Consider the following 17,122-nt stretch of genomic DNA (forward strand, 5'->3'; position numbering starts at 1 on the left):
GAAGAACTTACAAGAATTTCTGGTATGAAAGAACTGCTGTGGTCAGTGAGCTAGGAGGAGTTAAAGACACAGAGAAAATCTTTTTCTTTCTCAGTCTCTTTCACTCAGTCTTTCATTCAATTTTACTGTCTTTCAAATGCTCCCTCTTTTTTTTCTTTTCCTTTATCCTTGCTCCCATTGCTTTTCTTTCTTTTTCAAAACTTTTGAAATTAAGAATCATATGTATGCTTGATATTTGTTGTTTGAAGACATATTACAAAATGAGAGAGGAAAAAACAAATCCAACTATAAGCTACTTAGAAAAGATATTCTTTTATTTTTTTAAACATCTTTATTGGAGTATAATTGCTTTACATTGCTGTGTTAGTTTCTGCTGTATAACAAAGTGAATCAGCTATACGTATACATATATCCCCATATCTCATCCCTCTTGCATCTCCCTCCCACCTTCCCTATCCCACCCCTCTAAGTGGTCACAAAGCACAGAACTGATCTCCCTGTGCTATGCAGCTGCTTCCCACTAGCTATCTACTTTACATTTGGTAGTGTATATATGTCCATGCCACTCTCTCACTTCATCCCAGTTTACCCTTCCCCCTCCCTGTGTCCTCAAGTCCATTTTCTACATTTGTGTCTTTATTGCTGTCCTGCCCCTAGTTTCATCAGAACAATTTTGATTGTTTTTTAGATTCCGTATATATGTGTTAGCATACGGTATTTGTTTTTCTCTTTCTGACTTACTTCACTCTGTATGACAGACCCTGGGTCCATTCACCTCACTACAAATAACTCAGTTTCGTTTCTTTTTACGGCTGAGTAATATTCCATTATATATATGTACCATAACTTCTTTATCCATTCATCTGTAGTGGACACCTAGGTTGCTTCCATGTCCTGGCTATTGCAAATAGAGCTGCAATGAACATTGTGGTACATGACTCTTTTTGAATTATGGTTTTCTCAGGGTATATACCCAGTAATGGGATTGCTGGGTTGTATAGTAGTTCTATTTTTAGTTTTTTAAGGAACCTCCATACTGTTCTCCATAGTGGCTGTGTCACTTTACGTTCCCACCAACAGTGCAAGAGGGTTCGTTTTTCTCCACACCCTCTCTAGCATTTATTGTTTGTAGATGTTTTGATGATGGCCATTCTGACTGGTGTGAGGTGATACCTCATTGTAATTTTGACTTGCATTTCTCTAATGACTAGTGATAATGAGCATCATTTCATGTGTTTGTTGGCAATCTGTATATCCTCTTTGGAGAAATGTCTGTTTAAAGCTTCTGCCCATTTTTGGATTGGGTTGTTTTCTTTTATACAGAGCTGCATGAGGTGCTTCTAAATTTTGGAGATTAATCCTTGGTCAGTTGCTTCATTTGCAAATATTTTCTCCTATTCTGAGGGTTGTCTTTTGGTCTTGTTTATGGTTTCCTTTGCTGTGCAAAAGCTTTTAAGTTTCATTAGGTCCCATTTGTTTATTTTTGTTTTTATTTCCATTTGTCTAGGAGGTGGGTCAAAAAGGATCTTGCTGTGATGTATTTCATAGAGTGTTCTGCCTATGTTTTCCTCTAAGAGTTGGATAGTGTCTGGCCTTACACTTAGGTCTTTAATCCATTTTCTTTTGCTTTTTTTTTTTTTTTTTTTTTTGTGGTACGCAGGCCTCTCACTGTTGTGACCTCTCTCCTTGCAGAGCACAGGCTCTGGACGCGCAGACTCAGCGGGCATGGCTCACGGGCCCAGCCGCTCCACGGCATGTGGGATCTTCCCAGACCGGGGCACGAACCCGTGTCCCATGCATCGGCAGGCAGAGTCTCAACCACTGCGCCACCAGGGAAGCCCTCTTTAATCCATTTTGAGCTTATTTTTGTGTATGGTGCTAGGGAGTGTTCTAATTTCATTCTTTTACATATAGCTGTCCAGTTTTCCCAGCACCACTTATTGAAGGGCTGTCTTTTCTCCATTGTATATTCTTGCCTCCTTTGTCAAGATAAGGTGACCATATGTGTGTGGGTTTATCTCTGGGCTTTCCATCCTGTTCCATTGATCTATATTTCTGTTTTTGTGCCAGTACCATACTGTCTTGATTACTGTAGCTTTGTTGTATAGTCTGAGGTCTGGGAGCCTGACTCCCCCAGCTCCGTTTTTCTTTCTCAATATTGCTTTGGCTATTCAGGGTCTTTTGTGTTTCCATACAAATTGTGAAATTTTTTGTTCTAGTTCTGTGAAAAATGCCATTGGTAATTTGATAGGGATTGCATTGAATCTGTAGATTGCTTTGGGTCATATAGTTATTTTCACAATGTTGATTCTTCCTATCTAAGAACATGGTATATCTCTCCATCTGTTTGTATCATCTTTAATTTCTTTCATCAGTGTCTTACAGTTTTCTGCATACAGGTCTTTTGTCTCCTTAGGTAAGTTTATTCCTAGGTATTTTATTCTTTTTGTTGCAATGGTAAATGGGAGTGTTTCCTTAATTTCTCTTTCATGTTTTTCTTCATTAGTGTATAGGAATGCAAGAGATTTCTCTGCGTTAATTTTGTATCCTGCTACTTTACCAAATTCATTGTTTTCTTGTAGAGTCTTAGGATTCTCTATGTATAGTATCATGTCATCTGCAAACAGTGACAGCTTTACTTCTTCTTTTCTTATTTGCATTCCTTTTATTTATTTTTTTTCTTTTCTGATTCCTGTGGTTAAAACTTCCAAAGCTATGTTGAATAATAGTGGTGAGAGTGGGCATCCATGTCTTGTTCCTGATTTTAGAGGAAATGGTTTCAGTTTTTCACCATTGAGAATGATGTTGGCTGTGCGTTTGTCATATATGCCCTTTATTATGTTGAGGTAAGTTCCCTCTATGCTTACTTTCTGGAGGGTTTTTATCATAAATGGGTGTTGAATTTTGTCCAAAGCTTTCTCTTCATCTATTGAGATGATCATATGGTTTTTCTCTTTCAATTTGTTAATATGGTGTATCACATTGATTGCTTTCTGTATATTGAAGAATCCTTGCATTCCTGGGATAAACCCCACTTGATCATGGTGTATGATCCTTTTAATGTGCTGTTGGATTCTGTTTGCTAGCATTTTGTTGAGGATTTTTGCATCTATGTTCATCAGTGATATTGGTCTGTAGTTTTCTTTTTTTGCAACATCTTTGTCTGGTTCTGGTATCAGGGTGATGGTAGCCTCATAAAATGAGTTTGGGAGTGTTCCTCCCTATGCTATGTTTTGGAAGAGTTTGAGAATGGTAGGTTTTATCTCTCCTCTAAATGTTTGATAGGATTCGCCTGAGAAGCCATCTCGTCCTGGCATTTTGTTTGTTGGGAGATTTTTAATCACAGTTTTAATTTCAGTGCTTGTGATTGGTCTGTTCATATTTTTTATTTCTTCCTGGTTCAATCTTGGAAGTTTGTGCTTTTTTAAGAATTTGTCCATTTCTTCCAGGTTGTCCATTTTATTGGTATATAGTTGCTTGTAGTAATCTCTCATGATCCTTTGTATTCCTGCAGGGTCAGTTGTTAATTCTCCTTTTTCATTTCTAATTCTATTGATTTGAGTCTTCTCCCTTTTTTTCTTGATGAGTCTGGCTAATGGTTTTTCAATTTTGTTTATCTTCTCAAAGAACCAGCTCTTAGTTTTATTGATCTTTGCTATTGTTTCCTTCATTCCTTTTTCATTTACTTCTGATCTGATCTTTATGATTTCTTTCCTTCTGCTAACTTTGAGGTTTTTTTGCTCTTCTTTCTCTAATTGCTTTAGGTATAAGGTTAGGTTGTTTATTCGAGATTTTTCTTGTTTCTTGAGTTAGGATTTTATTGATATAAACTTCCCCCTTAGAACTGCTTTTGCTGCATCCCATAGGTTTTGTGTCGTTGAGTTTTCATTGTCATTTGTTTCTCGGTATTTTTTGATTTCCTCTTTGATTTCTTCAGTGATCTCTTGGTCATTTAGTAGTGTATTGTTTAGCCTACATGTGTTGGAATTTTTAGTTTTTTTCTTGTAATTGATATCTAGTCTCATAGCATTGTGGTCTGAAGAGATACTTGATACGATTTCAATTTTCTTAAATTTACTTGATTTGTGACCCAAGATATGATCTATTCTAGAGAATGTTCCATGAGCACTAGAGAAGAAAGTGTATTCTGTGGTTTTTGGATAGAATATCCTATAAATAGCAATTAGGCCCATCTGGTCTAATGTGTCATTTAAAGCTTGTGTTTCCTTATTTATTTTCTTTTTGGATGATCTGTCCATTGGTGAAAAGTCCCCTACTATGAGTGTGTTACTGTCGATTTCCCCTTTTATGGCTGTTAGCATTTGCCTTATGTATTTAGGTGCTCCTATGTTGGGTGCATAAATAGTTACAATTGTTATATCTTCTTCTTGGATCGATCCCTTGATCATTATGTAGTGGCCTTCTTTGTCTCTTGCAATAGTCTTTATTTTAAAGCCTATTTTGTCAGATATGACAATTGCTACTCCAGCTTTCTTCTGATTTCCATTTACATGGAATATCTTTTTCCGTCCTCTTACTTTCAACCTGTATGTGTCCCTAGGTCTGAACTGGGTCTCTTGTAGACAGCATATATATATGGGTCCATTCAGCCAGTCTATGTCGTTTGGTTGGAGCATTTAATCCATTTACATTTAAGGTAGTTATCGATATGTATGTTCCTATTACCATGTTCTTAATTGTTCTGGGTTTGTTATTGTAGGTCTTTTCCTTCTCTTGTGTTTCCTGCCTAGAGAAGTTCCATTAGCATTTGTTGTAAAGCTGGTTTCATAGTGCTGAATTCTCTTAGCTTTTGCTCATCTATAAAGGTTTTAATTTCTCTGTCGAATCTGAATCAGATCTTTGCTGGGTAGAGGAATCTTGGTTGTAGGTTTTTCCCTTTCATCGCTTTAAATATGTCCTGCCACTCCCTTCTAACTTGCAGAGTTTCTGCTGAAAGATCAGCTATTAACCTTATGGAGATTTCCTTGTATGTTATTTGTTGCTTTTCCCTTACTGCTTTTAATATTTTTTCTTTGTATTTAATTTCTGATAGTTTGATTAATATGTGTCTTGGCATGTTTCTCCTTGGTTTTATCCTGTATGGGACTCTTTGTGCTTCCTGGACTTGATTAACTATTTCCTTTCCCATGTTAGGGAAGTTTTCAACTATAATCTCTTCAAATATTTTCTCAGACCCTTTTTTCTTCTCTCCTCTTCTGGGACCCCTATAATTCGAATGTTTGTGTGTTTAATGTTGTCCCAGAGGCTCTGAGACTGTCCTCAATTCTTTTCATTATTTTGCTCTGCAGTAGTCATTTCCACTATTTTATCTTCCAGATCACTTATCTGTTCTTCTCCATCAGTTATTCTGCTATCGATTCCTTCTAGAGAATTTTTAATTTCATTTATTGTGTTGTTTATCATTGTTTGTTTGCTCTTTAGGTCTACTACGTCCTTGTTAAACGTTTCTTGTATTTTCTCCATTCTATTTCCAAAATTTTGGATCATCTTTACTATCATTACTCTGAATTCTTTTTCAGGTAGACTGTCTATTTCCTCTACATTTGTTTGGTCTGGTGCGTTTTTACATTGCTCCTTCATCTGCTGCATATTTCTCTGTCTTCCCATTTTGCTTAATTTACTGTGTTTGGGGTCTCCTTTTCGCAGGCTGCAGGTTTGTAGTTCCCGTTGTTTTTGGTGTCTGCCTCCCTTGGGTAAGGTTGTTTTAGTGGCTTGTGTAGGCTTCCTAGTGGAGGGGACTGGTGCCTGTTTTCTGGTGGGTGGGGCTGGATCTTGTCTTTCTGGTGGGCAGGGCTGCGTCCGTTGGTGTTTTGGGGTGTCTGTGAACTTAGTATGATTTTAGGCAACCTCACTGCTAATGGATCAGGTTGTGTTCCTGTGTTGCTAGTTGTTTGTCATGGGACGTCCAGCACTGGAGCCTGCTGCCCTTTGGGTGGAGCCGGGTGTTAGCATTTAGACAGAGATCTCTGGAGAGCTCTCGCCGATTGATATTACATGGGGCCCGGAGGTCTCTGGTGGTCCAATGTCCTGAACTTGGCTCTCCCACCTCAGAGGCTCAGGCCTGAGACCCGGCTGGAGTACCAACACCCTGTCAGCCACACGGCCACGCTTCAAACTAATTCCTCCTCCAGTCCCAGTGACCCAGCCCAAATGGTAAAACCGTTTGCAAATCTCTGGGATCAGGTATCTTGGATGTTCCTTGTCCTGCACGCAGCACTGCAGTAAGCAATAGTCTCCCTCCAGAGTGTGACAACCAGACATGGCCCGCGGAAGGGGTACCCGCTCCCTCCAACCTTCTCACGGCTTTGCTTCTGGTGCTCCACCTAAAAAAGATATTCTTAAACATAATGTCAGAGGAAGGAAGAAAGTAAGATATAGAGAAAGATAAAGTAGACAAAACAGTGATAGCAATATTAGAGTTAGATTAGACTAAGACAGACTGCATTAATAATGATAAAGAGGATAAAGGGACCAGTTCACAAGGAGATTACAATAATGCTGAACCTTGATGTGCCTCACAACATAGCCTGATAAGTACTATCATGTCCTGCAGCCAGACAGCTTGGGCTTGAATCCCAGCTCTAGCACTAATTAACTGCAAACCTTAGGCAAGTTATTAAACCTCTCTGTGCCTCAGTTTACTTATACTGAAAATTGGGATGCCAGTAATACCTACCTCTTAGAACTGTTACGAGGATTAAGTGAACTAATACACGTAAGCATTTACAATAGTGTCTGGTATCATAAACTTGGCTCTTTTTTGTTGCTGTTGTTGATGTTGGAATTGTTGCCCCAAATCATACCAAAAAACCAACAAAATTCCAAAGAGAAATTGGCATGTCAGTAATCTTAGTAGGAGATTTTTAACTTACTTTTCTCAGATACATATGTTTTAAAATATTTGAGAACACTGTGAGATAGCTCCAATAAAATATTTAAACAGGCTTTATCTTTCAAATCATCAGACACAAAAATGTAAAGAAAACAATCCACATGACAAAAATACAAAGTTGAAAGGAAAAAGTAAATGAAAAATGAAATTCAGAGACCAAAAAAATAAGATGACAGACGTTAACTAGACATAGCCATAAATGTGAATGCTTAATATATTAAAATACAAAGTCTTAGATCATATTAAAGTAGAAAATTTAATGATGTTCTACTTTATAAGAGACATATGTAAAACTGTGACAATGGGCTTAAAAATTTAGCAAAATATCAAAAGTACAAGTCAAAATATAGTACAGATGACACTTTCATTATGAAGTTAAGTTACAAGGTAAAATTATAGGTAACAACATTGTATAATACTTTTGGAGCTGAATGATGTAACAATATTTTTTTAATTGTGCAAAATAATGTTCTAAAACGTTCTCAAATACACAGCAGTCCTTGAGAAGGTTGGTATTAAATATATACTTCATAAACTTTTACTATGAATAAAGCAACTTTTACAACTATTGAAGGAATATAAAGTAAAACATATCTGTACATACCTCCATTTAGGATTCATTTTCCAAGCTCCACTTCCCGAAGGGCATGAATATTCGAATCTGAGTGCTTACTTCCTTAGTTGGCTGGGTAGTTCATGAGCAGTCTGGAGACAGACCTCCTGCTTGGAGAACTGTAGGACATTTGATTCACCCAGACTTATAGTAAGCACTCAGAAATGTGGTTGGCTTGTTATCAGTTACTCACACCCAGGCCCAGGCAGGCACATGGCTAGAAACTCCAGAATGCTGGGAGACAACTGGAGGGTATGAAAACCTCCTAATGTAAAAAGGTTTCTCTGAGGTCTTGGTGGGCTCCTCACTTAATTTTATATATATATATATATATATATATATATATATATATATATATATATAGTGATAATTGGAAGCTGGGTACCTTCATAAGGACATGAAAATCAGGGAAATTTGCACCTCTTACTGGGAACACTGCATCCTTTGCTCTGTAGGTGTGTTATATCCACAGTCTGTCTGTTGGCCTCTTTCCATCCATGATATCACCATCACTCCTGTCACCTTGCGGGTAGAAAGTCAGGTCATGGATACTCTAGATAGTAGAGGACCCAGGCTAGAGCAAATCTACATGTGAACAGCTGCCAAAGTGCCATCTCTTTGCTCTGTTCTGGAAATTTTGTTCCTATTCCTTATAGTGCTTGATACTATTGCAAAGATCTGGACAAAAGGTCATGCAAGCATTATTGCGAGTGAAGTATATAGAAGTGGAAAAGTGGTATATCTCTGGCCCCAGAAGAAGCAGAGGAGAGTTTGGGATATTTTAATTCTGAGGGGTCCATGGTCTGTTTAGGTTCAGCTCAGTGTGTGTCTTCCCCATTTTTTCCTGATGGCACCAACATTCTACCTGACATGCAGGCTCCAGGAGACATCCATGGAATCATATTTTACCCCTTACGCTCATATTTGCCAGGTCCTGAAGAGACATATCTCACAAGAATATATTAATGTGCAATACCTATTAGATTTTTGTTAGAAATTCAGATGTTAATCTCCTTTCAACTGTTTCTTTCCCATTTTATTCTTTTATATATATATATATATATTTTTTTTTTAGCATACATACTATGGACTTTTTGAATCCCTTTTCAGTATTGCCTTTGTGCCAAATGGTAAAAAATTAACCTAAGAACCCCCCCCAAAAAAAGTACTAAAATGCTCTCAATGTAGATTATTAATGATTTTAATCTATTAATATTTAAAGGTCAATGATTTTAACCTCATTACTACTAGATTAAAGACGTGACAACATACTTCAGGTTGTTACGTGAGTTGACTAATAAAATCTTCCTGAAGCTCTGAAGAACTTGCTTCTCCTAAGTTAGTGACAGCTTCACAGTTGGCCCAGCCATGCTTTGCCTCATTTTTGTTTTCACATAGCATTTTTTCTCTCTCCTTTCAGGTAGAAATTGAGAAGCTGGATTACCATCGTTATCTGCCTCTGTTTTTTGATGGGCTCTGTGAAATGACATTTCCCTATGAATTTTTTGCTCGGCAAGGAATCCACGACATGCTGGAACACGGGGGGAACAAGATTCTTCCTGTCATTCCACAGCTCATTATCCCGATAAAAAGTAAGTGAACAGGTAAAAAAGCATCACTCACTTTATATGGTGCCACTTTTTGACAACTTGCTAATTAAGCAATAAAACACAACAGACTGAGGCTATCCCCAGGTTTTGCAATAATTTTTATAAATTGACTTATGGGGCCAAACATCCCAAATCTCCTAATATATCCCATCATTGATACTGCGGTGCAGCTTAGCGACATAAATAAACTAAATTGCATGGGGATTACACTAACTTAAAATGTTTTATAGTAAAGACATAAGCATTAACATTAGTACATTCAGAAGTAAAGTGTATAATATACAATACAAACACAATTATATTTAGTAACTTTTATGCAGCAGAATTCATAATTTTAAGAAAAAAAAATCTGGAATGGAGAAAAGATCAATGTTATTAAATACTTGAACTTTTTTGTCTACAGTGGATTATCTGGGGGGGTCTCTCGAGTAATCCTGTCACTGGCTTTATCTGTTTGTCTATAAAATGAGATTGTGCTTCCTTTTTGTGGCCAATTTGTTCTGGCCTGAGTCCCTACAGACTAGTTGGCTGAGAGCACCCCTTTAAAAGTGTTTCTGAGAAAAACAAATACTGTACGCTAGCACATATATATGGAATCTAAAAAACAAACAAAAAATGGTTCTGAAGAACCTAGGGGCAGGACAGGAATAAAGACGCAGGTGTAGAGAATGGACTTGAGGACATGGGGAGGGGGAAGGGTAAGCTGGGATGAAGTGAGAGAGTGGCATGGACATATATAAACTACCACATGTAAAACAGATAGCTAGTGGGAAGCAGCTGCATAGCACAGGGAGATCATCTCGGTGCTTTGTGACCACCTGGGAGGGTGGGAGAGAGACGCAAGAGGGAGGAGATATGGGGATATATGTATATGTATAACTGATTCACTTTGTTATAAAGAAGAAACTAACAAAAATAAATAAATAAGTAAATCCAGGAGAGAGAAAGAATTGAGGTGAAGGACAGATGACGATGTATGGCAAAATGTTGATAACTGTTAAAGTTGGGTGATGGGTATGTGGGTTCATCATTCTCTTTACTTTTGTATATGTATTTGAAAATTCCCATATTAAAATTTTAAGAAAAAAATAAAAGTGTTTTATGAGATTTTCATTGTCCAGTGCAATGGCATCTCATGGCCCCCAGACAAGACCCTTAGCCACTTCCAGTCCAGTCTCCTCACCTAGCTGCCATCCTGCTGACGGCCCTTGAAATAGAGCCACCCTACAGTGACAAGATTCCAGGAGGGGGTTCCGGCCTCTTCTCAAGTCCAAATGGCCAGGACTGGCCCCCTCTGCTATCCCCTTAAGCCCCCAGACTCTGCCTGCACCAGAGTTGCCGACCTGCACTGTTGCTGCTGCTTCAGCTTTTGTCACTGCTGGTGATTGAAAAGCAGAGGTTGGTGCCTCTGAGCAGGTCATGGGCAGAGGAAATCCCACCCTTTCCCAGCCAGAGCTGCCCCAGGCATTTTACCCACTGGTTCGGGGCCCAAACACCCTATGGCTTCAGAGGAATGAGCAGGTCCCTGCTTCCCCACCCCGAGTTCCACTCACTCCCAACTCCAGGATGGACCGCTGCCCAGGATGATTGACGGTACACCTGCCTAGTCTCCTAGGATACAGGGGAACCCCATCCTCACTGTCTCAGAGGTAGTCTTGCCATATGGTTTGGCCAAAACAAGAACAAAGTAGTTCAACATTGGGTCATTTCCCACAGTCTGGATTACTTAATATGATCCGTGGCCCCTAGTTTATTGATTCGAATTAAGTGTCATTAGAGTTCTAGAATTTTGACAGTTCTTCCGTCACTATGTAAATTGAGTCAACTTTAAAATTTGCTCTCATGTCTTTGAGATTTCTGTAAGAGATATGTAACTGACCGCTTCCAATTTCCACCAAGACATAGAAAGTGAAACCAAACAAGAGGACAGTGATACCTGCTGTGAAAAGCAATGTGGAAAGAAAAACGACTCTTCAAAAGCGACTTTATTAAAAACCAATTTTCCTTTCCCCTCATGCATCAGCTGAGTGAAGGGCTAATCTTCAAAGGCCTTCAGGAAGGATATATAATACTGAGTTATATTAAAACCTTTTCCAAATGTGATTTATTCTTTCTAACAAGTCATAATTTTTGAATATGTTAAATTCTAGTAAAAATGCTACATTTTCTAAAGATGATGCACAAGTTTTATCGATAAACAAAAAAGCCCAGAACATTCTCCCCGGGAACTATCTGGAGAGCACATTATCCTTTTCTCCTGCACCCATCCGAACAGCAGCAATACCAGAAGTCTGTTCTTTTCTTTACAATAAACTGTTCATTTTGGGATCCCTGCCTTCTCAGGAGTGTCTCCCTCATAGCCCCACTGAAAACACTGAAGGGCAGAAAGAGAACTTCTAAGAAATATTTTGATTATACCACTTACAATTAAAACAGTCCAAATTAGAGTATTGTAGGCCAAGGTGGATTGATTTTCAATTTTATTTGATTTAAGTATTTTGAAGATACTTAAATGAGTTAAGAGAGAAGTGATGTGTTCTAAGGACACATCCTAGAGGTCATTTGCTGATGAGTGAAAACATTAAGAACTCAGTAAACATGATCTGTCAGGGAATAGTAACTATGTATGAATTTGATCATTTACAGTTCCAGAAGCAATGAAAGTTTCTCTTGGTAGATATCCTAGTTTGCCTTCCTGGGCTTCTGCTATTATATACTGATCCTGAATCTTCTAACTCAGCTTGCTTCTTCTCACTCTGTCTACATCACTGAAAGCCAAACTTTACTCAGCAAAGAATAGTGATTAACTATGCAAGATAATGCACGGTTCCAGCACAGTGTGAAAAGTATTACATACATAAACTACATTTTTCAGGTGGAATTCTGGAAGGGAGCTAGTTGATCCAGAAGCGGACTGATACACATAATTGGCATAACATATAACAGCTGTGTGTACCTTATTTTCAAAAGGTACTATTAGTAAAATTTTGGCTCATTCCAGGGGCAAAAGTTAACCTCACCATCACCAGCTAGCAGTTCTTTAACATCTTTTCTTGAATTCTAATTCATCGATAATTAATATCTCTGAAGGCAAAGCAAAATATATAAACTCCCTGTGGAGCTGTGAATGGGATTACCTGCCTATCTATTTCTGGAATCTGGGGTTTATTTCAACTAAATGGAAGGTTGATAATACTGGAATGAGAAATGGACACATTCAGTGGTTCTACGATTTCTAACATAAAAAGAGATAAGAAGACCCTTTACTTTCTGCTTCTCTCCTTGGCTCAAGACCCCAAGTGGGGTCATCGAGTAATAACGGGAACAGTGCACATTTAACACATTGTTCCATTGCTGTTGCTTTATGGCATCACTACAGGTCCTCCTCTTCCTCTCCCACTTTCTTATTTACACCTTCTTGAGTTATTCTGGGTCAGAAACTACAAAAGAATCCCAGTATAAAGTAGTCAGCGTTGGCAATGGAGCATTGATTGCTGAGAGCAACAGCGAAACGTTGTAGGTGAGGATGAGATGAGAGGGACCATGTGAGCAATCCAAACTGTGGATTTTAGACTTCCGTCCACTCCATCCAGTGAGGAGAACACAAATCCATCAAAATCCAGCAGAGCAATCCCAGGAAGAAGTCACTGGAAGCTTTGCCTATCGAAAGCAGAAGGGGATTCCCATAGCAGCCAGGAGGATAGGAGGTGCCAAGAGCAACCTGCAGACTCTGGGTTTAGCGCTCTCTCTCCTCCATAAAAGCAAGAACAATAACAATAACCCAGCCACACGGGGCCATTCAAAACAAGTTGCTACACACAGGGGAGAAAATATGAATAGTCAGAGGAAAACTGTGCCTCAACAACGTTTTGCATAGGATCCTGAAGAAACTTGTAGAAACGTGTTTGACATCCTCAGCATTCAGGAAGATACAGCCTCTATGAAACAGAAGCAGAAAGTTACAAGAGGAGACCAGATTCACATGAAAATAAGCCAGTGCTGACTGAGAAAAGGGAAACTAAAAATGTCAGAGCAGGATTAATGTCCCCCCAGAGGCACAGAGGACAATCAACTGCACAACCTGGAATTGTAAATGTAGCCCATCTCCCTCAGAAAAGACAAGAATAAAAAAGAAGGTGAGGAAGGACTATAAAATGGAGAACATAGGACACAAGCAGGAGCTAAAAGTTATAGGGGCTCCCAAGAGGAATCATCAAAACAACTGGAATAGAAATGGTAATGGCAGAAGGAATTGAAAGAAATTTTCAGACATGAAAAATATCCCTTATTTTGCAGGTAGAAAATGCTCATTACAAGGAAAAACATCTGGACAGGGAAAAAAGTGGTACACACCAAGAAATAAAAATAACTGGGGCTAAGACACTTTTTGTAAGAGTAAATTCCAGACAGCAATGAGAATTGGAGGAGAATCGCCTTATGCACATTTCATCCCTGTCATATGAGTAGCAAGACATGATGTAATAAACTGAATGAAAATTGGTTTAAAAAGAGAAGGAAGGAGGAGAAGAAAGAGAAGGAGGAGAAGGAGAAGAAAAAGAAAAGACTCACAGACCCAGTGAGCATAATGCCCACCTGCCCTTCGTACAAAGGGTTACTGTGGATGTGCTCCAACTCTCAGAGAGTAAGGGCAAGATAAGAACCCCAAAATGAGGATGTCATAGTTTGAAAAGCAAGCTGCATTAAGAGCCACTAAATCTAGAGTTAAGTGTAAATAGTTGATGGAAAAGAGTTTCAAAACTGCAAGAAATGTCAAAGGATCATTTTGCAGTAATGTGGCAAAAGTAATTCAGAGAAATTGGATATAAACCTTCAAAGTCAATGGAGAAGATAAAAATATTTAAAACAGAGTCTATATATTAAAAGAATGAAACTGAATAGGCAGCAAGGAAGTGCTGAGCCAAAAGCTCAAAATAAGGTGAAAATGTGAAATCAAATATATCAACTATGAAAATTAACTTTCAAATTGGTTTGTGAAAAACAAAATCTGAATATAAACTCTCTCTATATATATAAAAACAAAATAATACTTAAACATTTAAAAAATAAAAGCTATATTGGGGAAAATTAAGAAAAAGAAGGCAGGAGTAGTTATTCAATTTTAGAAAAGTAGAATTTAATGAAAAGAAGTTTTATGTGTGTAAAGAGGATCAATTTATATTGATAAAAATGTTCACAATAAAGATGTTATTGTCATGACCCTTTGCGCAGTGCAAACCATGACATCATGCTTTAGAACAACAGTCAGCTGCTATACTGATATTTTTTGCCTCTAGAAGAAGAGTAAACCTCTTGATTGAGAGACAGTAAGATGCTGGTCCTTCCTCCACTGCCTGACCTTGGGGCCTCAAATCTACATATAGTCTTTACCAGCCCAAGCGGACAGCCTGCTGTCTAAAGCACCAATTCCCAAACTTCACTGTGCACACAAATCATCTCCAGACCCCAGTAAAATGTAGGTTCCACATCAGTAGATATGACGTGACCTGAGATGCTGCATTTCTAAGAAACCCCCAGTTAATGCTGCTGCTGCAAGGTCAGGACAAGGGTGACCAGGCCAAGATTAGGCTGGGACTCCTCAGACCCTCCCACAAGATCCTGGGCATGAGAGCAAGGTGGGGAATGAGCTGGTGGAAAATAGATGAATGATCATTTCTCTAATATGTAATAAACCCACAGACACTGCTTCATTCATAATGTGACTAATTAGAGAAACGTAAGGTTCAGTTTTTAGGCCTTAAAAGTAACCATTAATAGATTAAAATAGGTGGTATATCAGATGAAGTACTAGGGAAAGAGAACTGAAACACTGTCAATAAGGAAACAACGTTAAAAAAAAAAAAGACAAGGGAGATTGCAAAAAAAAAAAGAAAACTAATGAGATGACAAAAGGAAAACTAAATTATCTGTGATGATCACAAATAAATGGGAGAAATAATCACTAATCACAAGAAAAAAGCTTTGGTGTGGAAACTTCTTTGAGAGGTTTTTCCCACTGATTGTTCCCAACAATATGGTTCTGATGAGAGCTGCCAGTCACCGAGAAATGGTCAGAATCTGGCTCTCTTACCCAAACTTGCCTTCTTTCCCACTCCACCCTTCCAATATAGTTATATACAGTTTTGGATAATAATCAGTTGTTACACTATTGTGATGACATAAATACTGTTCACTGCAAATCACACAATTACTATGATTGCATTTCTTCCTTAGGCAACTTGTTTTTCTTAGCATTGAAAATTGCCTCTCATTTTGTTTGCTTGTTTCGTATATACTTACTATTTCTTTTCAAATATTTCAGGATCTAGCAAATGAATATTATTTTCCAGATGTTCAGAGCATTGGACAACTCATCAATTTTCTTTCTTTTCCTGGAGATACCCCTTGCACCCTCCCTCTTTCTGCTACTTCTCCTTACTCCTCTTTCATGTTTGACCTCTTTTTTTCCTTTGCTGTTTGCCCTATTTTCCTCATTTTTAAAGTGCACATCTTCCAGTAGTTTCTTGTAAGTACATGAAAGGTATATTTTTCAGGCCTTGCTTATCTGAAAATTCTACCATCACACTGTTTATTAGTTTGGCTCCACTGAAAATCATTTTCATCCAGAATTTTGAGGTCATGTCTCTGCTGCCTTCCAGATTCTTACATTGCTTAGAAAATCTTGATGCCACTTGAGTTTCCAGCCATTTGCCTGTGGCTTGTTTCCCCCAGTTTCTGAAAGATTTCTGGTTCTTCTCTTTATCGCTGGTAATATGAAATTTCATGTTGATATGCTTTGATGTGGCTGTGTTTTCATTCATTGTCCTGGAAAATTTCAGTTTAGAGACATATGTCTTCCAGCACTAGAAACTTTTCATGCATTATTCCTTTAATAATGCTCTCCCTCTATATTCTCTTACTTCTCTGTCTGTAATTCCTGCTACTAATATATTGCACCCTGTGGGCTGTTTCTCGAATTTCTTATCCTTTTGCTCATATCATCCAACTCTGTCTTAGTTCTACTTCCTGGGAAATTTCCTTGACATTATATTCCAAAAATATGATTGAATAATTTGTTAATTATCATAATTTTATTTTAATCTCATTGTTCTTTTAAAATAGTATTTTGTTCCCTTCTTTTATGAACACATTATGCTCATTCTCTTATCTCTCCATGAATATTTACTATAGATTTGTAGGATTTGGGTGTTTGTGTATTTGCTTTTTGCTTTCTGACTCATTATATCCTTCCTTCCCTCATTCAGTAACAATTACCTTCCTCTTTACTAGATTTTAAGACTTTCCCAACCCTGCATATAGATCAACAGGATAGTGTACTAGTGTACTAGTTGTGAGCATAGACTATGGAATCAGACTGCTCACCTTCTAATCCTGGCTGCACTGTTTAGTTGCCACGTGATCTGAAGCGAGTTGCTTTACTCCATGTTACACTGTTGCCTGATCTATAAAATGGGGATAATATTATGCATTTATAATTTCTCTCTAATTTATTGTCAGCCAGTGGTTTCTGTATTTTACGTTTAGTATTTTTTAAAAGTCTCACCTTGTTTCTATTCAACTTTATGGTTTATAAATTTTTAATTTTTTTATTGAAGTATAGTTGATTTGCAATATTGTATTAGTTTCAGGTGTACAACATAATGATTCAATATTTTTATAGATTATACTCTATTTCAAGTTGTTATAAAAGATTGGCTATACTCCCTGTGCTGTACATTATATCCTTGTAGCTTATTTATTTTATACATAGTAGTTTGTACCTCTTAATCCAATACCTCTATCTCGCCCCTCCCCCTTCACTCTCCCCATTGGTAGCCACTAGTTTGTCCTCTATATCTGTGAGTCTGTTTCTGTTTTGTTACATTCATTCTTTTGTTTTATTTTTTAGATTCCATGTATAAGTGATAACATACAGTATGTTTTTGCTGACTTATTTCACTAAGCATAATACCATCTATGTCCATTCAT

At 37.8% G+C, this 17,122-nt stretch overlaps 1 protein-coding gene across 2 annotated transcripts in view; it reads left to right on the plus strand.

Annotated features, from left to right (window-relative positions):
• PACRG (parkin coregulated) overlaps positions 1-17,122 on the plus strand; it is a 510,585-nt gene that overhangs the window by 266,565 nt on the left and 226,898 nt on the right. For both annotated transcript variants that reach the window (XM_029223337.1, XM_029223338.1), the window contains one exon: positions 8,947-9,118. In XM_029223337.1, the coding sequence (XP_029079170.1) occupies positions 8,947-9,118 (172 nt within the window). The remainder of the gene's footprint in view (positions 1-8,946; positions 9,119-17,122) is intronic.

Source organism: Monodon monoceros, unplaced genomic scaffold (assembly GCF_005190385.1).
Source record: "Monodon monoceros isolate NGI ecotype Baffin Bay Population unplaced genomic scaffold, NGI_Narwhal_1 Super_Scaffold_15, whole genome shotgun sequence".
Lineage (NCBI taxonomy): Eukaryota > Metazoa > Chordata > Mammalia > Artiodactyla > Monodontidae > Monodon > Monodon monoceros.